Source organism: Cyclopterus lumpus, chromosome 7, assembly GCF_009769545.1.
Source record: "Cyclopterus lumpus isolate fCycLum1 chromosome 7, fCycLum1.pri, whole genome shotgun sequence".
NCBI classification, from domain to species: domain Eukaryota; kingdom Metazoa; phylum Chordata; class Actinopteri; order Perciformes; family Cyclopteridae; genus Cyclopterus; species Cyclopterus lumpus.
The window spans coordinates 19,892,534-19,913,193 of NC_046972.1; the positions used below are offsets into that span (position 1 = coordinate 19,892,534).

The 20,660-nt window shown below is 40.5% G+C and overlaps 3 protein-coding genes across 15 annotated transcripts; 1 reads left to right on the forward strand and 2 right to left on the reverse strand.

Annotated features, from left to right (window-relative positions):
• Positions 1-328: 328 nt before the first annotated feature.
• On the reverse strand, positions 329-5,136 carry LOC117733618 (calcium-independent phospholipase A2-gamma-like). Its single transcript, XM_034537398.1, has 8 exons — positions 4,422-5,136; positions 4,014-4,166; positions 3,767-3,924; positions 3,233-3,327; positions 2,940-3,111; positions 2,758-2,815; positions 2,365-2,559; positions 329-1,966 (listed from the first exon to the last, which is right to left on the reverse strand). Exons 1-8 carry the CDS (start codon positions 5,082-5,084, stop codon positions 1,508-1,510), a joined length of 1,953 nt encoding a protein of 650 aa, XP_034393289.1. The 5' UTR covers positions 5,085-5,136; the 3' UTR covers positions 329-1,507.
• Positions 5,137-12,469: 7,333 nt separating this feature from the next.
• LOC117733497 (uncharacterized protein At5g50100, chloroplastic-like) lies at positions 12,470-15,702 on the reverse strand. 9 transcript variants are annotated; one of them, XM_034537195.1, is made up of 3 exons: positions 14,944-15,274; positions 13,737-13,904; positions 12,470-13,591 (listed from the first exon to the last, which is right to left on the reverse strand). In XM_034537195.1, exons 1-3 carry the CDS (start codon positions 15,028-15,030, stop codon positions 13,397-13,399), a joined length of 450 nt encoding a protein of 149 aa, XP_034393086.1. In that variant the 5' UTR covers positions 15,031-15,274; the 3' UTR covers positions 12,470-13,396. The 9 variants fall into 9 exon arrangements, 3 of the variants coding, with proteins under 3 accessions (XP_034393086.1, XP_034393085.1, XP_034393087.1); XM_034537194.1 differs by having other exon boundaries at positions 13,716-13,904; XM_034537196.1 differs by having other exon boundaries at positions 13,478-13,591; positions 13,684-13,904.
• LOC117733496 (monocarboxylate transporter 2-like) lies at positions 14,396-20,227 on the forward strand. Of its 5 annotated transcripts, none has more exons than XM_034537190.1 (6): positions 14,396-14,446; positions 14,479-14,541; positions 16,791-17,021; positions 17,251-17,394; positions 18,118-18,954; positions 19,059-20,227. In XM_034537190.1, exons 3-6 carry the CDS (start codon positions 16,805-16,807, stop codon positions 19,280-19,282), a joined length of 1,422 nt encoding a protein of 473 aa, XP_034393081.1. In that variant the 5' UTR covers positions 14,396-14,446; positions 14,479-14,541; positions 16,791-16,804; the 3' UTR covers positions 19,283-20,227. The 5 variants fall into 5 exon arrangements, with proteins under 5 accessions (XP_034393081.1, XP_034393083.1, XP_034393079.1 ...); XM_034537192.1 differs by adding an exon at positions 16,452-16,619 and having other exon boundaries at positions 14,400-14,541; XM_034537188.1 differs by having other exon boundaries at positions 14,401-14,541; positions 19,059-19,291; positions 19,442-20,227.
• The last annotated feature ends 433 nt before the right edge of the window (positions 20,228-20,660 follow it).

Genomic DNA, 20,660 nt, shown 5'->3' on the forward strand with positions numbered 1-20,660 from the left:
AGTCAGTCTATTGTGGACAGGGTGGACACAGCTTCCACAAGCATGGGCGGGGGGTGGGGAGGGGGATTAAACCCGTCACATTCGAGTGAGTGGATGATTTTTTTGTTCCCTCATTGATAAAGTCTGACACAATTTACCAAGATCAGGGAGATTTATTTATTGGGTTGGCAAAAAAAAAAATGGCGTTGGTTTTATTTGTCCATTACAGGAACAAAACTAACATTCAATGACAAAAACAAAAGCCTTCATGAATATTGATTTATTCAAAAGATACAATGAAACAATGTCCATTTGCACAATAATGTACTACTTTATCTGTGATGTCACATAAAAAGAATAATTTATAGCTTATATCACATTTAACAACACTGAGAAGTGCGACATTAATATTAATATTCAGATAGGGCATTATGTCACATTACACAAAGCATTTTAATAAAGTGCATGAACGTACTATAAGTGAGGCTTGTTGACAACATCATATTAATTTGGCTTAAAATAGCCCGCATGTATATCAGGAAGTGGATAAAACAGCCAAAACATCTTATGACATTATAACCTTGATGAATTTGATGAAGCTTCGGAACAACTATCTGGCTTCTTTGTCACTCTATAAGTTGTCTTATAACTTAAAGTCTCTTGGTGATGGTTCAACCCCCTCTGAAGGGGCCGCAAACTCTACAAATCACATATTTTTGCCAAGGGGCCGAGTTTCACAATAACAGATGCCAAAGACAGAAAAATGCAATAAGCAAAGACAACTGGGATCACATGTAGGCGCTCAACAACTCATAGGCCAACACACAATCGCTGTAGCACATAAAACAGAAGAAAAGAGACTTGAGGCATAACTATACTATTGGGGTCTCATTTATGCGTATGAAAAGTGTAGACACAGCATATAATTCACACTAGTGGCTCTGGTATATTGTACTTTACTTTGAGCAAAATGCTAACCTGCTCACAGTAACATGCTTATGTTTGGCAGGTTTAATGTTCACCATGTTCACCATCTTTGTTTAGTAATTAGCAATATAAAATGTTCTACTAAACATAAAATACAACAGAGGCTGACGGGAATGTTTTTAGTTTTGAAATTAGTATTGAAACAAATCTAAATGTTGACCTGATAATGTCATTAGTTGAAAAGGTGAGGGATCAACAAAATAAATGCAATTCATTCAGAGACGGACATGAATGTCTGCACCAGGTTTTAGGGCAATCCATTTTTTTTTGCTTGGGCTAATGGCGATCACCAAATTCAATGAGGCTTCATCTTCTGGAGAACATGAATGTTTGTACATAATTGAATGGCAATCAATTCAATAGTTGATTAAATAAATCACTCCGGCCGAAATGGTGGACAAACTGACAGATTGACAATGCCATAGAGTTTCTGAAAATAACCACCTAGTTGAAGCAAACCAAATTGCATCAATACATCAGGGTTGTTATTTTGTCCACTGGGTATGCATTTCTGCGTACACATACCTCATATTGTACGTACTCACACCCATCTCTGCTTCATCTCCCAGGCCCTCTCATCCATCCAGTCCTTAGTTCTGCTCGCAGCTGAGCGCTCCGCCCCGAGCACCAAACAGAGCCGTGCCACTTTGGACCGGTTTCTCTCCAGGTAGTTCTGGGTGTCTATCTGTAGCTGGTCCAGGACCTGCGGCCGACTCTCATCCAGGGACACCAGAACACTTAACATGGGGTTGAAGCGGAAGTACACATCTGGAGCCAACAACTCGTCCAAAAGGGTGTGGACTCCTTCAGTGTCAGTAGCACTGCTGATCAGGTTGCTGATTTTGGCCCTCAGGCTGGTGGAGGTGGTCGGTCCCTTCTTTGCATTGTCATAGCGACCAGTGCCCAGGGACAGCACACACTGGAAGGGCTGGTTGGGCCACAATAGACGGCTCTCGTGAACAGCCAAGGCACAGGGATTGTTCAAGATGATTCCTCCATCCTACGAAAACGTACAGAAATTCATCTAAAAATGTACAGCACAAGTATTTTCTTCCTTTCTAATCTCTAAATAATCTCCTTATAATATAAACCTTCAAACTCATCCCTGCTCTTACCTTTTTCATCTCAGTTGCATTAAAAACAAGGCTTTTGTGTGCACCACAAGTCATAACGATGTGTTTGGCCATATGCAGAGGACAACACTCCTGCCATCAATTTTGTAACTGGGTATGTTAAAAATAATTTTACCAATAAAACATAATTGGGTTAGTTCATCTAAAATCCTGTAAAAAAAGGTATTGATGCTATCTAAATTATTTCCACACAGTCCCAAATGTCAGCATCATTTTGAGTCACTGAGAACTCTCTGAAAATGCAGAAATAATAGCAGTTTCCTACCTGGTGAATGTCACTCTGTAAGGGGAACTCCTGGAAGTATCCTGGGGCGGCGGACGACGCTCGCACTGCCTGCCACATCTGAAAAGCTGAGCCTCCTGCGTAGCGGCTGAGAGAGCCTGGTTTGTGGTTGTAGTTGCGGAAGACGAAGGCCTTTGGACTGGTACCCCAGTTTACCACAGCGCTGACTGCTGAAACCTGAACACATAACAACAATACCCTCCGGGAGATGTCTACAAAACCAAATTGCAAACTGAAATTTCAATGCTGAAAATAAAAGAATGGTGCTAATTATATCCTGTTACACAGTAGTGTGCTCGACTTAAGAAGCTGCAACCTCATCAATCCAACATTATTGGTTATTATCATTTCATCATCAAAAGGCAGAATTCTTACCTTGGGACTCAACTCATTTCCAGCTGTTTTGATAAGTACTCGATTTCCAAGCTTTTCTCTAAGCATGACGAGAATAGAAAATTCCATCAGAGCAGATTGTGATTGCTGTCTTATTAACGTGTTAAGAATACACCACATACACTGGAGTACATTTATAGTGTCAGAATCTATTCCTTGAATACCGTAGTATTGTCTCCCAGGTCTCAGTGTTATAGTAAGAGTGACTCCAGCCCATCTTCACAGTGCCGACCAGCGGGTTCTGCCGAAACACTTCAGAGCCAAAGCGACGATACATGTCAGCACACTCCTCGAGAGAAAAATGGGCAAGACCGAGCATGAAGGCCAGAACGGCACCTTGAATAAACGCATGCAGAGAAAGACGGATGGATTCAGATTCAGAAGCATGGAGAGGTTGTTAGGCATATATTATATTGTTAATATTAGCTTGGAAACTCTCCATTATGTTGTTTGTCACCTGTGCTCACTCCACAGATGTAGTCAAACAGCTGATGGATCTTCCTGCCTGTTTGAGCTTCCAGTAGCTTTAATACCTGCAAAGGCACCACACCTCTGGAAAAGGCCAATACAAAATATTGAATATCATAAATATTAAATGTAGAATAAACATATTAAGATTAGTTGATTAAGTTAATAAATTATATACACATTACAGTACTGAGACCATCTTTAACAGGGTTAAGCTGAAACAATTAGTTGATAAATCAATTAGTCGATAGACATAAAAATCAATGAACTATTTTGATAATCGATTAATACTTTGATTTATTTTTCAAGCTCAGAATGTCAAACATTCCCTCTTTGCTACTTTCCTTGTCTTGATAACCTCTTCTCACTATCTTCTGACATTTTATTGACAAAACAATGAATAGATTATCAGGAAAATAAATGAAAGATTAATTGATGAACTAATAAATAATAAATAAATATTCATGCACACTAAATTTGTAAAAGGCAATCATTCATCAATAATATTTGTTCTCACTGTTACCGTGTGCCACCACCGTCAATTGAGAGCACTCTTATGCCACGACCTTTGACCGGGTCCACATAGCCGATGAGAGCCAAGCTTTCTCTTAACGCGCTCTGAAGCACCTGGTTATCTCTGTTGGTCCGTCGCTTTTTCAACAATGTGACTGCAGTTCTTTCCTGGAAACAGAAACTTCTTTGAGAATTATCTGAGGTCAAATCAGTCAGTTAAACGCTTGTGCTGTGTTTTTGTTCCACTTCCAACAGACCTGCCACATTAAAGCTTTGCATGATGGGTAACGGATGAGGTGTTCATTGAGAGCCTCCACGCAGGCAGCCAGAGCTTCGGGAGACAAAGCCTGTGACAGAGTGCCAATCAGCCCCCGTGTCACTTCCTTTGTCTGCCTCTGACTCAATACCAGCTGAGGACACACAGCCAGAGATTACCAATAAACATTTGCATAAAACTTTGAATGCATTTGGTTTAGCTTCTGCAACGATACCAGCAATGTTTTTTTTTATGACATTTTGAATAGCAATGCTGAACAAACTTTAAGAATGAGCTGAGGCATAGTGGGACGTGTCAGCTCATGTTATAAGGGAAACACGGGGAAGCTTTCAAGACTAACAATCAATTCCTCACATTCTTGGTCACTGAACATGTAACCTCAACTCACCCTTTTATTCAGCATTGTCTCTGGCGACATCATCGCAGGCTTACGGGTCTGAGTCAAAGGGCCAAGTTTCAGATAAGCACCCAGCAAGTCAGGGATGGCACTTGTGGGGTTGTACAGGCAGTCCATGAAGGACACAGTCTTTAGTCTCTCAGAGGTAGCAGATCCAGGATCCATCTCCGTTAAGAGATTTCCATCAGTGTCCTCATTCAATCCACTTTGACCATTAAAATACTGGTTGATGTGGCTGGCCGTTTGGAAATAGTTCTCTCCGAAGTTAGTGGTATTAGAGCTGCTGTGAAAAAGGCCTCCTGTTCCATGGATGGTAGGTTTGTCTTGCTGCAATTGTGACATGGCACCCTGGGTCTGTGAGGAAGTGCTATTCTTTTCTTCAGGAAGTTGTTCCCCCCTATTCTGATCTTGATCAACTTCTTTGGTAACTTTGGCACCAAAGTATTTATTGATATGTCTTGCAAAATGGAGGTAGCCCTCCTCCCAGCTGCTGGAGATAGTGTTAGTCTCCACTGTTGGCTGATCGCCACCTGATTTGACTGGAGACATTTCAGCTTCTTTCGACTTCATGATGTAAGTGTTTTGCGTTTGTCTCCTCTTCAGCTTTGTGTGTTTCCCTCTTGTGGAAGACGCGGTGTCCAAATTCTCCTGCATTTGAACTTCTGTCAAATCGCGAGAGAAGGCCGAGTTAATGTGACCAGCGACGTAACTGTAGCTCTCCCCAAAGGCTGTCGCCAAAGAGCTGATGTGAAATAGTTGCAGTCCAAAGTTGTTTTGTTTTGAATGACTTATTCCTGAGCTATTCTGTTTATCTTTTTTCACGGTCTGCGTTGTGTCTGCACCTGATTTATGTTGCTCTCTGGCCGCTGTTTGACTTTGACAACGCCTCTGTGAACTTCCAAGACATTCCGGAGTTGTGACAACAAGGCGGGCATTTTCGGCGAGAGAAACATCCTTTCTCTTGAAATATATGTTGATGTGTCTGGACATCCTTTTAAACGATTGACCGAGACGTCCTCCCAGTGAACTCGAAAGTAAACCAGTGTGAGCCTCCTCGAGGATCCCAATTGGAGCGTCCGGTTTGAATGTATTCCTATTGGAGGACGAGTAAAAACGCACCACCTGGAGATGATTCAGTTCTTTGGTATAATCACGGAGAAAGTGGTTGGAAGCAAAGCCTGCAGCACTGACGTTTAAATGGTTGAATATACCTTTTCTTGTAAATCTGGAGAGATGAAGAGGCGATAGCAGGTAATGTCTGTGGAGGTCCAGGCCGAGTGTTGCTTTAGCCAGACGAGGGTACTTTCTAAGGAGGCTCATTAGGTACCTAACTTTGCAGTATGATCTCAATGTCTTGTTCACCGAACTTGAAGACAAGTTGGTGCTGAGGTAGCGACCCATGTTTGACCTGCAGGGGTTGAGTCCAAATGTCACTCTTGAGCTGGCATTGATTTTGGCCGTAGCAGCATTTTCAACAGGAATCTAGGGAAATAGAAGCAGCTGTGAGAGAATGTATTAGCACAGTGATGCTAAATGCTAAAATTAGCATGCTAACAAGGTCAGAAGGACAGTGTAGTTTGTTGACTTTTGGCAGTAAGGCAAGGCAAGGCAAGTTTATTTATAGAGCACAATTCCTACACAATTCAAAGTGCTTTACAGCTACATACAATTACAAAAAGGCAAATAAAATCATTCCATAAAAACATAAAAATAATAATATATTAATTATAATAAAAGCGAAGAGTGCATATAAAATACTTTCAGTTGTCAAATTGAACCGTTTTCAGCCTGGATTTAAACATTGTCAGAGTTGAGGCCTGTCTCACATCTTCTGGAAGACTGTTCCAGATTTTTGCAGCATAAAAGTGAAACGCAGCCTCCCCGTGTTGAGTCCTGACTCGGCACCAGCAGGAGACCACTCCCTGAGCTTCTCAGAGCCCGAGATGGTTCATATGGCTCTAACATGTCACACATGTACTTTGGTGCTAGACCATGAAGAGATTTGTACACAATATAACATTTACCATGTTCAGAGTCTTAGTTTAGTGTTTAATCATGTTAACATCTGTTAATTACGTCAAACAAAGTGCAGTTGAAGCTGATGGGAATGGAATTGTTGGTGGTGTTTGGTGATAAACAAAAGTATTGGACCATTTGCAATTTTGACCTGGCACCAGATGGAAAAATCAGGGTGTCAAAGTTATTACAATTCATCCTGAGGAAACATGAAAGCCTCTACTACATAACATGACAAGTGATCCAGTAGTTGTAGAGACATTTCAATCACAACAACGAATGCCATCCTGCCTGAGAAAAGTCAAGGGATCGCCATTTATCCAACATATACGAGTTAACTTATTAAATATCTCTTCTGTTCAGAGAGGCACATTGTCACTGATAAGAGAGTGTGCACTTTCAGGGTGAGCTGATTGTGTACAAACATTATGTTCAACAACCTTGCACGTCCACCTTTTAAAGAAATCAAAGAAACAAATATTTCTGCGTATAGAACCTGTAAATAACTCTTCATGCTGTCAATATATCTGCTATTTCTGCAATGTGAAATAGAAAAGTGATAACTCAAGACAGCTTTACGAGCATTCCAGCATTCTCCTACTATTCTACTGTGTAACATGCATTCCTGAACACTTTCTTCGGTGCCTTCACAAAGAGAAAGGCAAGCTGCTCGCAATGGTTGTTTCCCACGTAAGGGGAAGGTCATGAAGTAGCCTATAGCTACTGTAACCTTGACAGGAAATGTCACATAAAAACATACACTAAGGATTTACCTCAAACACAACACCAAGTTCTTCTGTCTTCACAATTCACAAGTCTGTTGTTTTTTTATATCCAGTACACCGCTTTTAACAAATGGTCAGAGGCACTATTTCGTCAGTGTTTTGATACTTAATTCAACCTTTCTCTAATGCAGTACTCACCTGTTATTGGTGGAGCTGGGCTGAGGGATGGACAAGCATAAGCCAATGCTGTGTAATACCACACATGCTTAAAGTCATGTGTTGACACTGCTTACTGCAAGCTAAAATTAGAGAGAGGGTGGCAACTCAAGGGTCTCAGTGAGCTGAAGTTAGCTGCTGCTTACGTCACAGCAATACACAAACACACCTTCCTTCGAAACAAACCGGCTTCCTAGAAACAGAGGTCACAACATGTGGTGCAGAACTAGTACGTCTAATTGTTTATGTCTAAGGTCTGTCGTGCTGAGTAAATACAAGCCAACAAGTTACAGTGTAACTATTTTGTACGTATACTGAAGGGTGTTGTTATTCTTCTTGTTATTTAAAAAAAACCTGACTGTACTCTGCAATTATTAACAGGTACACCAGGTCGCCAGTCGTAAAGGAAAAGTAAAAAACTCCCTTATTCGCTCACCTTTCGTCCTCGACATAAAACAATTACCAGTATTTTTCCAGCTGTAATCTAAAGGATTTACTGAAATACATTTCATTCATTTAGTTTGCTTTTGTGGAAAGCAAAAGCAAAATTCAAGAATTGTGTAAATCAAAAATGTGTTTGCCGTATATCACAGTGTGTTTAGTCTCCCAACTCATATAACTTTAGTAAAGCACACGCTGTGTTGTATTGCAATGATGTAATGATGATGAAATATGCTCATAATAGGAGAGGCTCCTGTGAGATTGGAAACGTTTTGTCCAGCAGCACAGAAATTACTTACAAAATGTCATTCAAATGACAAATATTATGCCAGTTTGGTCAGTTGATTTGTTTTATATTTTAGTTTTCCTAGAAACGATAGATTATGATTTCACCCATCACCTTCAAATGAACAGCTCAATCACGATCTGGCAAATAATCACGACTGCCATACAACAGATTATGGGGAACAACTTCGCTCAAGGGTGATTATTTTAGATCTACGCTGACACCTAGTGGCAGCTTCCTGACAGTTTGGTTCTTTATCTGCTTTTGAGTGAACCTAAATCTGGATATCAGGATATTTGACTTCATTTAGCTTTCTCCATGTTCTATATTCTGTATATGTGTCAGTAATGTACTGTATACAGTACACAATTACTTTGCGTTTTGCAGAAATACTTTTTTTTCATGTTTGTTATGGCGAGGCTCAATATTTTCCTCAATATCCAAAGTTGTTGTTGTTGTCTGCCTTTTCATCTACCAGCAATGTTCATATTTAAAGAAACAAGTCAGACTGACTTACCCAGAGTTCTAGATGATGAGAATCAACGTTTGAATTATCTATTAAAATAGCCTATGCTTTTTAGTTATATTTCTTTAGATGCTAATATGATGCTGAACAATATACATCGATTTTGTATATTCTGGCCATTTCCTCTTCCAACATCAAAACATCTCTATCAAATGCACACAAACGTATTGACACATCTTATGTATTTCTTTTTTTGGGACGGGGGGAGGGGGGGGGGGGTATTTCTAAGAAAGTGGTGCGAAGCTGCACCGAGCAGGTGGGCCCCGACACCTGTCTCATTCTATCTTTACAGGTTTGTGAAGTTTTAAAACGTGAATAATTATGAACACATGTTGAATAACATTTAGAGTGAACATTCAGTAAGAGTAACGTTAATAATATGTTTCCTTTGTGTCGCATGTGACCCAAGATGGCGACGACCATAAACTTTTAGGAAAGATGGCTAGAAAAGTCAAGTGAACAAATGGACATCGCAGTCTTGTAATGGGAGCATTTAAAAAAAAAGCTTGAATGTAATTGGGATTCAGAGTGTTTCTTTTATAGTAGGCCATAACAACTGTGCTCTAAAAGTATGTCGTAAATAAATGCCATAAAAAGCCAACAAAATGTAATAAAGGTATACTATTATATATTTATAACAAAGTGCAAACCACTGGTAACACTGGAGAACAGGAAGGCCAGATTAGACTGCCAGAAAATGTCTGAATAAGCCTGATCAGACTTTCAGCATTTTAAAAAACTATGACTCGTATAACTTTACAACAGACTAAATATATTCTAACTTTTTCATAAATGTTTTCGACATTCTACACTAACTTTTTTCAAAATATATATATTTTTTTTTCACCACACTATGCCAATATTTTTTTTACATGCTATAATGTGACTTTTTGGACATGCTTTGCACTTGACATGACATGTTTGCACTTGTGTTGAGCCTCCCTGTGGTTCTACAGCTGCTCCTCGACCGTTTTTTGGAGGACGGGATGCACAAAAACAGGTTTCTCTTGCTACAGTTGTGACATGGACTGTGAGGAATGTGTGGAAGAGATTGGAAGAGGAAGTAATATAAATATTGTTAGTTTCCACTGTTGACTGATCGGCACCCAATTTTCTCTGTTTAGACTTTATAACAAAATGTTTGAAGTTGTTCTCCTTGTCAACCTTCTGTTGACATGGTGTCCATGCATTGAAACTTGTGCAAAAGCGTGAGAGCAGTGCGAGTTAACGTGAATAGCAACATAACTGTATCTCTCTTTAAATATTGTCAACGAGTCCAGTCCAGAACCATACTCTAAGGACTATTCTCCAAGCTCCGGTTTATCTTTTTCTTTTCAAGGTCCGCGTTGTGTCTCTCTGCCCTTTGGTAACTTTGGTTCTCCGGCTGCTGGTTGACTCTCCGTGACTTGGCAAGATATTATGGAGTTGTGAGAACAAGGCAGACTTTATGATTAGATTAGATTAGATATACTTTATTCATCCCCAGGGGGGAATTCCTTTGTAGCAGCAGCAAGCATGTTTACAATATATACAATACAATAAAATAAAATAGCAGGGCATATTACATTTAAGAATTAAAATAAAGGAAATGAAAACTTCAACAACAAAAAATTACAAAAAATGCAAAGTTTATACAGTGTATCCAAGTTTATAAAGTGAAACGGTGCAAGGTTTATTGATGTTGTTAATTTGATGAGGATCTGGCCAGAGGTTATTTACAGTTTTATAGCAGTTGGCAGGAACGTTCTCCCGTATCTGTCCTTGTGAAGCGCAGCTGAAGCAGTCTGGTGGAGAGCGTGCTCCGCTGTCCCTGCAGTAGGTGGAGAGGGTGTTCCGGGTTATCCAATACGGACAATACTTTCTTCAGTGTCCTCCTCTCCACCACCTGTTCCTTATAGTCAGTTTGCAGCCAATGATGCCAAGGCAGTTGTCATCCACAACTGCCCCGTACTCCACTTCCCGTTCATCCCTAATACACCCGACCACTGCAGAGACATCAGAGAACTTCTGCAGATGGCATGACCCTCAGTCGTGCTGGAGGTCAGTGGTGTAAAGGGTGAACAGGAAGGGAGACAGAACAGTTCCCTGTGGGGCTCCAACATCACTGACCACCGTCCCAGACAGCACACGGCCCAGTCGGACAAGCTGTGGTCTGCCTGTGAGGTAGTCAGTGATCCAGGAGACGGTGGACACGTCGATCCCCACGACTTTTTATTAAATGATTGACGAAAGTGATTCCCAGTGAACGAAAGCCTCCTCAAAGATCCAAATTGAGAGCTTCAGGTTTGAATGTATTCCTATTGGAGGACGAGTAAAAACGCACCACCTGGACATGATTCATTTCTTTGGTATTATCTCGGAGGAAGCGGTTCAAGGAGGAGCAATTAAGCACATTGATGTTCATTTTTGACTCGGCACCAGATGGAAACTTCGGCATCAACGTTATTACCATTCATCCTGAGGGAACGTGAATACCTGACCACGTTTCCTGGCAATCCATTTCAAAAAAGAATGTCCCCCCTGCTAGTGGTTTAAGAGGAAAGGTCAAGAGGTCACCAGTCAGCAGGATTCATCCTCTTCAGAGAGCTACATGGAACATATAATAACTTGAATCCAATCATTTATATGAAACATACCATTTAAACAAATGAATTTGCTTGCAAAACAAAGTAAGTTGGGTATAAAAAATACATCATGTGTTCGGAGGGGCACATTGTCACTCTTTAATGGAAAGTGTGTACTTTCAGGCTGAGCTGATTGAGATGAACACTACCGGTAGTTCTTCTGTCTTCACAATTCCCCTTCAAGTCTGTTGTTTTTTAATCACTTTTAACCAACTGTCAGAAGCACTATTTCTTCTTTTGATACTTAACTCAACCTTTCTCTCATGCAGTACTTAACCGTGATTGGTGGAGCTGGGCTGAGGGGGGCGGACAAGCATAAGCCAATGCTGTGCTGAACTTCATTGTCCCTGGTGAATGCCATGAGGCTGCAAGCTAAAATTAGAGAGGTGTAATAATTCAAGGGTTGAGCTGAAGGTTCGCTGCTGCTTACGTCACAGCAATCCACACACACACACCTTCCTCCGAAACGGGCTTCTTAGAAACTGTGCACAGGTCACAACATGTGATACGAAACAATTGCTTCTAATTAGGTCTGTCGTGCTTAATACATAAAAATAAATGCTTAATCATGATTAAGATTATAGTCAAATTACAGTAAACCAGTATGAGTAATTACAATGTACAAACAGCTAATAGCATGAACAAAAAGCAACCTTTCATTTAAACTGTGACTGTCCAGGGTGTAAGCAATGTCACAATGGAACATTATTTTACAGTTAAGTATTTAATAATGTCATTTTTTTGTAACCTTTTATATGTGTATATTATACATTTTATATTTTGACCAACAGCACGATGACTTTGTGAATGTTTTACGACTCTTTTATAACTTTTTCGAACGTACCATCTGTATGACTTTGTTAGTCATACTATAGTATGAGTTGTACATGTCTTATTTCACCAAACTATATGATAACTTCATGACTTTTTACGACTTTCTTCGTCATACTATATTATGACATTTTGATCGTTTTCAACATCCTATACTTTAGTTACTTTTTTCGACAATTTGTATTTGGTTGTTTTTTTACACATGATTCATGACTTTTTTCAACATCCTAAACAATGACTTTTCCAAGACTTTTATATCGTAAAAAATAAATGCAACCTAACCTCAATCACATCTGAGTCCGTCTTAAACACAAAGTGCACATACGCTCCCTTACTCGCTCACCTTTTGACGTAGGCAATAAATGATTATTCAGTAACTTGCAAACTGTTGTAATGTTTTATTTCCTTTACTGTGAGGACGGTTAGATAAAGATTTCACCCATCATTACAGCCCGATCATGATCCGGCAAATAATCCCGACTGCCTTACAGCAGAGTACAAGAGGAGCAACTTCCCTCAAGGGAGATTATTGTAGATTTACGATGACATCTAGTGGCTTCTTGATGGTCTTGTTCTCTATCCGGTTTTGAATGCACCTCAATCTGAGATTCCGTGCAACAGGAACTATATGACTAAACTTTTCTATCACTTTCTGTATATTTGCCATATTATGAGTGTTGGACATCGTACACCATTACCCTCTGACGTTTGCATTATAACTTTTTCTATGCGCCGTAATGTGTTAGGGTTAACCTCAGTCATTTTACCAGTGGTCATGTTAAAAGAAACAGCTCAGAGTTTTAAAACAATTAGAATAAAACATTATTGAACACAGAACTCCAAAAGCTCCAGAAGATTGTGTTATTAAACTGTTCTTATATTGTAAATCTCCGTCACAGAATTAAAGTGACAGTAATAAAGTTAATGTTTTCTTCCATTTAATTTAAGCATGTTTAACCAAACTTACAGTTTTACAAGTAAAGATATTCTGCATCAAATAATGGCTTTGAAGTATACACATTTAATAAGGCTTAACCTTCAGCAAACAACTTCTAAACCTTTCCATTAATAATAATAAATTGAGTGGTAACCAGACAGACCGAGTGGTATTTATCTAGTTCCTAACGGTCAGTTAACTTAAACACAAAAACAAGCCCTGCGATGGGCTGATTGTGGGCCTTCGCCCCATATCAGCTGGGATCGGCTCCAGCGCCCACGCAAACTTGAACAGGATAAACGGTTAAAGATAAATGGACAGATATGACACAACTAAACATTTAAACATTTTCTGCGGCCTGGAATCAATGCTTTTTCTTTTCACAGTGTCCTTTGGTGCACTCTCCCCCACGCCCGGTCCACTTTAAGCGATTCCTGGCAAAGATGGCATAGGACTTGTCCATGAATGGTCTCACAGGCGACCACATTATGAGGCAACCCAACCAGCCGAGGCCAACTACTCCGTACACGACTGCAAAAGCTGGTATCCCACGATGAACCTGCCAATGAACCCGACATTAGAGGACTGGCATGGTACTACTACAAAATAAAATGACATGTCGGCTAATCTGCAAAAATCAATCGGACACACAGAACATTATAGTCCTCGTAACGTAAGTTCACTTTGTCTTTCTCATCAATCACATGCATTTCCTCCATGGCCATCTCGTAGCTGACATCCTTGTATTTCTCTCCAGAGTAGACTGGCAGGGAAATGTCAACAAAATCTACTTTCACCGGACGGTTTCTCTGCAGAAACTGGAAGAACTGGATCTCCGTCACACATATGGGACAAAGTCCATCATACAGCACCTGAAACAGAGCAGGGAATGGACTCTTTAGTAACTCATTTATTGTTCGCATGAGAACATTGGTTTTCTAGAAAAATATTAATGAGACCCCCTCTAAAGCAAACATGTTCAAACATTTAGTATCCCACGTTCATATATATATATATATATATATATATATATATATATATATATATATATATATATATATATATGACAATTGCAAATAATCTTAACCCAATCCACCTGGAAAACCTAAAGATGAAAACAACAATACAAACTAATGTAGAGTTAAAATGATATCACAGTCAAAATTCAATGATATGGTCATTTAAAGCATCATTTGGATTTAGTATATTACATTGCATATCTCCAGCTACATTCGTTTGCATTGTTGGAATACTGTAACATGTTTTCTGACTCGCGTCACCTGACATTTAAAGCTCGGTTTATCTGGATATCCGACGACCCCTAATGTAGCCCACAAGATATTTTCAGTCTCAACTTTTGCAGCTGAGCGAAAGTTTCCATTATAGCATCACGGGACGGGACAGGACGCGCGCGCGCGCACACACACACACACACACACACACACACACACACACACACACACTCCGGGGTGAAGATCCAGAGACTTTGAGGAGGCTTCAGATACGGAGGTGATGTTTTTTTTTTTTTTTAAAGATTAATTTAACTGGGAAAACTTGTAGTTGATCCTCCGGCCTCAGCTGCCGGCCAGTACTCGACCGTGATAGAGCTAAAAAGTTAAAGAGAACTTTGACCGAATGCTTTAAAATAAACGCGCCGTGCTATTTACTCGAAGACAGACGTATCACTCCGTTGGCCATTTGCTGTATCAAACAAAAAAAAAAGCCAATACATTCCCTTAAAATTCGTATATTCTGCCATTACAACGGCAGAGTGGTGGTCTTTCCATCGCGAGCATCTTTGACCGAACGTGGTACTAACCTTCAGTAAAAGGCATAACATACCGACACGGCAGGTCACGTTTACTATCCGGTCAGTTTGGCTATAACTTGTGTTAAATTGCTTACAATTACCGATTTAATACCGTGTCCAAAAGCAAAACAGCATCTGTTGCAATCCTCGCTGCAGCTTACAGAGGAAAAATACCCCAGACAGAGCATTTAGGCGGACCCGACTGGGGGAAAAAAGCCCCCAAAATAGCAACATTGATGGCTGAAACTATTGTAAACAGAAGAGCCTCAAACATCTGTAGGGAGCATTTCGATGTCCTGTACATTAATAATTCACCTGCCATGATACACATAAAAATGCCTTGGAGTTCTTTCATGTTACGCAAAACATGGAACCGTTAAATGCGCGCGCGTGCGTGCACACTGGAGGCTACTATAGTACAACACGAGGGAAGTGTACCGTCACACCCACAGCCTGATGCTCCGATGCAGATGACGCTTGTGGAGGGCATGTGTCACTCTAGTAGTCGCCTTTTGAGTTGAATGTCCGCGTTACGCAAGCGGGTCAAGCGTCCTCTCCTTTGGGATCTCCAAAAAACAATGTGTGCCCACCGCAGCGGCAACACGTTGCTAATCAAACAGGCGACACGCTAGCAACACAGAGGGGTTTCTGGTAGCAGCTAACAGTGCACGTGTTACACGAGCGGTTGAGTAACTGAGGTCAGCGGGGTTGAGAAGCAAACGCTCGACAGCAACACCTCTAAAAGTTGTCTCGCGTGCTCACAGTCGCTTATTTAGAAAAAGAAAGTTAAGTCCATACAAACTAAATTATTAGCAGCAGCTGACTGGGAGAGCGTGACTTAAGGGGGCGTGGCTATTGTGTCGCTCCAGCGCAGTGATATTTTTTTCGCGTGAGGTCCCACTCTGCTGCTTTTTTAAACAAACCAAATGTCCGCGGAATAAAGGTGAACGGCAGTTTTAAAAGATAACCCATTTCTCACAGGGGATATCTTTTATTGGTCTTCTGGAGATAGATGAGATACATTTTCTATAAGTTTAATGATTTAGTGTTATTTGAGAATGCACTCCTTTTACTAAAGATACTTTTTTTGTTGTAATTTCTCAGTGCTTTTCATACTTATTTCTGAATACCTGAAACGAATTACTGAGGGCTCCTGCTTATATTCTAAGCCAAATAGGTATCTACTGTAAAGTCTGATTACATTTGAACACCTTTACCATTTTAATTAAGATAAAAGACAGCTGGGCGACAGCAGGGTCATCCTCAATCAGAGCATCGCGCTCTAGTCCATGTCGATGTGTCCTTGGGCAAGACACTTAACTCCAAGTTGCTCCCGTAGCTGTGCCTACGGTGTGTGAACGTTGTATGAATGTTAGTTAGTCTATCCACTGCCATCAGTGTATGACTGTGTGAATGGGTTTATGATGACATGAAGTGGGGTAAAGCACTTTGAGTTACTAGAAAAGCAAGACCATTGCAGTCCATTTACCATTTAGCTTATTTAGTTGGTATTCAACAACCACAAGTCCCACACGGCTTTGACGGAACATCTGTGGCTCAAGGGACGCCTGTTGTTGTTGAATGCTAACAAAATACCTTTTGTTTCCAGGAGGAATGTTTCTTTTCTGTGTACGGTCACTTGTATTTGGCATGCAAACACACGTGATGAGATCAAAGGCCTCACACCAGCAGGGTCTTCCTGTTGAGAGGCAGCCACAGCCTCTTACAACAACAGGGTTCATAGCTTGACCATTACGGTTTCAAGGATTGTGCAGAGGTGAGCTCCTGTGATATATATATATATATATATATATATATATATATCAATATATATATATATATATATAGAAAGTATGTTTTTTAAGGTTGGCGCTCATGTAAACGTTACCCCAGCTTTGAAAATGTGCGTTTTTTTTGTTGTACTTCTTCTAACTGTTCTTACTTTCAGCCGGTGGACCGAACATGCCCCCTGCAGCAGCAACCAAAAGAGGCCACGCACCACCAGATGGAGGCTGGGGCTGGGCTGTTGTCTTTGGTGCTTTCATCTCCATAGGATTCTCCTATGCCTTTCCCAAGTCCCTCACCATCTACTTTAAGGAGATTCAGGAATATTTTACGGTCTCCTACAGCGAGATTGCCTGGCTGTCCTCGGTCATGCTCGCTTCTATGTATGCAGGAGGTCAGTGGCAATCATACCTTTTTTTTCTTCTTTTTTTTAAAAGAAAATTCACAAAGGCAGTTTAAAATATGTTTTTTCATGTTTCCCATCAACATTTTGAATGAGCAAAGTTATTCTATCATACATGTGCTGTCTTTTATTCAACCAAAAAACAGATACAGCCTCAGTCCTGCGAACCTTCAGTAAAAGAAGGGACCAAGAACATGACATATTTCTCTGCTCCGTACAGGACCTGTGAGCAGCATACTGGTCAACCGCTACGGCAGCAGACCCGTGGTCATGGTCGGTGGGCTCATGGTTAGCGCTGGCATGGTGCTTGCTTCTTTTGGCAGGACTATCATGCATCTGTATCTTTGCGTTGGAGTTATTGGTGGTAAATTATATATTTTGTTCAATAATAATCCTATTAGATGAGCAACAGTTCAATTTAGGCTTTGTTTAAGTTTGCTGCTGTTCGGTGTACTGTTTGCTTTATGTTGCCTGCTTGTGACCAGCTGACAAAGGGAGGATGAAGGAGTGTTTTGATCATCAGAGTCAGTCCATTAGTGACGTTTGTGCCACTGTGGGGGGTTAACCTCCACATGCTGTGCAATGTGTAAATATTTTACTATTTGAACAATACACAGACTTGTGTTCAAGACTGTATTCTTTTGAACATTTCTAAATCGGATGATTAAGAAAATCCCTACTTGCTTGCATGTGCACCAGAACACACAATCATACTAATACCACCAAGTAAGCAAAGACTTTAAACTTAAATCTAGAGGCTCCGCCTACTGAGGCACACAAAAGAACTTTAGTGGCCCGATTTTCTCTTGGAATTCAAAAGTACATCTTTTTTTGATTAGTCAACAATTCCTTGTTGTATACTTTTATTATAATGGTTCATGGTCTTATGAGTTTGTATTTAAATTCATAATCAGAAATAATCCATGGGCAACGTGAGACACTGACTATTAATATTTTAATAGACTTAAGACTTAAGTTATGTGTTCACATGCCTCAATGTTTCTCTATCTGTCTTTACATTGAATTCATATGAACACATATTGTATTATTTCTGGTAAATCAATGAATCGGTCTGTTATTTCAACAGGTTTAGGACTCGCCCTCAACCTGCAGCCGGCCCTGACCATCATAGGTACCTACTTCCAGGTCAAAAGGCCCATGGCGAACGGCATCGCCATGGCAGGAAGTCCAGTTATCCTCTTCACTCTGGCTCCTCTCAATCAGTTTCTGTTTGATTCTTTTGGCTGGAGAGGGAGCTTCCTCATCCTGGGAGGAATCGTTTTGAACTGCTGCGTAGCTGGCGCTTTGATGAGACCGGTCAATAATAACACCCGACCAAAACCAAAGACCGAACCACCGGAGCGTAACGGGGCAGCCGCTGAGGAAGCTGCTGCTGCTTCAGACACCGGTGAGCAAGACGAGAGCGAGAGTCAGGGCTGTCTGCACAAATTCATAGACGTCTCCCTTTTCAAACACCGGGGCTTCCTCATTTATCTCATTGGTAATGTGGTCATGTTTTTTGGTTTTTTTGCGCCGGTGGTCTTTATGGCTGCGTATGCAAAACATCAAGGGATTGATGAATATTCAGCAGCTTTCTTGCTCTCTATTTTTGCTCTGGTGGACATGTTTATGAGACCGGCAACCGGCTTCATTGGCAACAGCAAGTGGGTTCGGCCACGGATCCAATACTTTTTCAGTTTTGCGGTTTCATTCAACGGTGTGTGCCACCTTTTGTGCCCGCTGTTACCCGGATACGTGGGTCTGGTTGTGTACGCTGTCATCTTCGGTCTGGCGTTCGGGATGGTTTGCGCACTGCTTTTTGAAGTTCTGATGGACCTCGTTGGAGCTAAACGCTTCTCCAGTGCAGTTGGACTTGTCACCATCATCGAGTGTGGACCAGTGCTTCTTGGACCTCCACTTTCAGGTTTGTGTACTTTTATGAGACTTTTAAAAACATTTTTTTTTTATAATAAACAAAATGTGAATTTATGAAATGGTGACGAAGGAAGTGCGCATCTTCTCTTTCAGGAGCTCTGGTTGACATTTTCGGAGAATACAAATACATGTACTATGCGTGCGGAGTGTTTATGCTGGTGCCGGGCATATTTTTCTTCATCATGCATTACTTCAACTACAAGAAACTGGATGAGGAGAAGAGGCAGAATGTGCCTGTGGATATGAGGACTTGTGAAGAGGCAGTACAACTCAAAATGAGCCAGGATAGTAACACAGCACACGACACCGATGGATGAAAACGTTGAGTATGATATTTATTTTAATCGATAGACAGATGACACTGTATGCACAGGCTTTAATTCAATTCAATTAAATGTATTTGTGTTGCCCAAAATCACAAATTTGCCTCAGGAGGGCTTTACAATCTGTACTGCATGCAACATCCTCTCTCCCAGGAACCCTGACTTCGGAACAGGAAGCCCCTCCTGATAAATGAAGAAACCTTAGCGAGACGAACTTCCGGCCGTCCTCGGAGAGGATAGAAGACACTGAGGACAGATGGCATGTGTATTAACATAGGATTAACAACATAATATAATTACAACACAGCTAACGCATACAACATAAATGATTCATATGATGAGAGTAGTAAGCAGAATAATGATGGAAAAAATGACGACTAATGATAATGACACCAGCAGTAATAGAAGCAAAGAATAATAGTCATGAAAGCATTAATGGTAGCAGTAATAATATAAATGTGACTAACAGTTATTTTGTTACTTTGGATGAGGTTGTTAGAGTCTTTGGACCTGTTCAACATTTATTGTATTGGTTATTGTGTGTTATTATTGCATCATGGGTCAACTGTATCTCACGGGTCAACAGTTCCATGCAGTTTCCAATGCATTTATCATAATGACTCATTTAATATGGGTCCTCTTTGTCTCTCGAGTGGCTTTCCCGAAGGACTGATCAAATAATTTTACTAATCAAGTTAATTTTTATATTTTATATTTTTAAATGATGTTTTGTAGTGTTGCACTGTGTTTATTGTTATTCACCATTCACCTGGCCAAATTCCTTGTATGTGTAACGTTCTTGTCAATACACAGCTGTTCGACTCCTGTTTACTACCATCTTCTCACCACTAGATGGCACTGGACTCTACCATGTGAGTCCTCAAGGTGCAACACATCTCTTCTATGAACTGAACTGCAATTAAACTACAGGCATCTTCATTGGTGGTTTGGTTCTTTACAGCATTGCTCTCCAAAGTCTGGGTTGTGACAGATATTATGAATGTGAAGCAATTAGACTCAGAAAATTAAATGTCTGTCTACACGCTACCTCTTAAAATACCTTTCCTGAAATCCCCTGTCTATAAGTTCAACAGTATTCTTTATTCGCTCTAAAAGTTTTAATCTACAGTAAAATACATTTCCTATGCCATGGGGATCTGTACAAGTTGTTTCACTGCGGCATCGCTTTAGTACAGTCATAACAATTCAGTTTGAGGTTATGGAAATGTTTTAGCATCCAACTTTTAAATAAGTCTTTGGAAACCTGTGTGCATTTAATAAAAAGCCTTAATTTGCATTTGTAGGTGAAGAACTGAAATGTTTTGCTTAGCCTCGGTGACATTAAAAGTATTGCGCATGCAACAACCCGCAC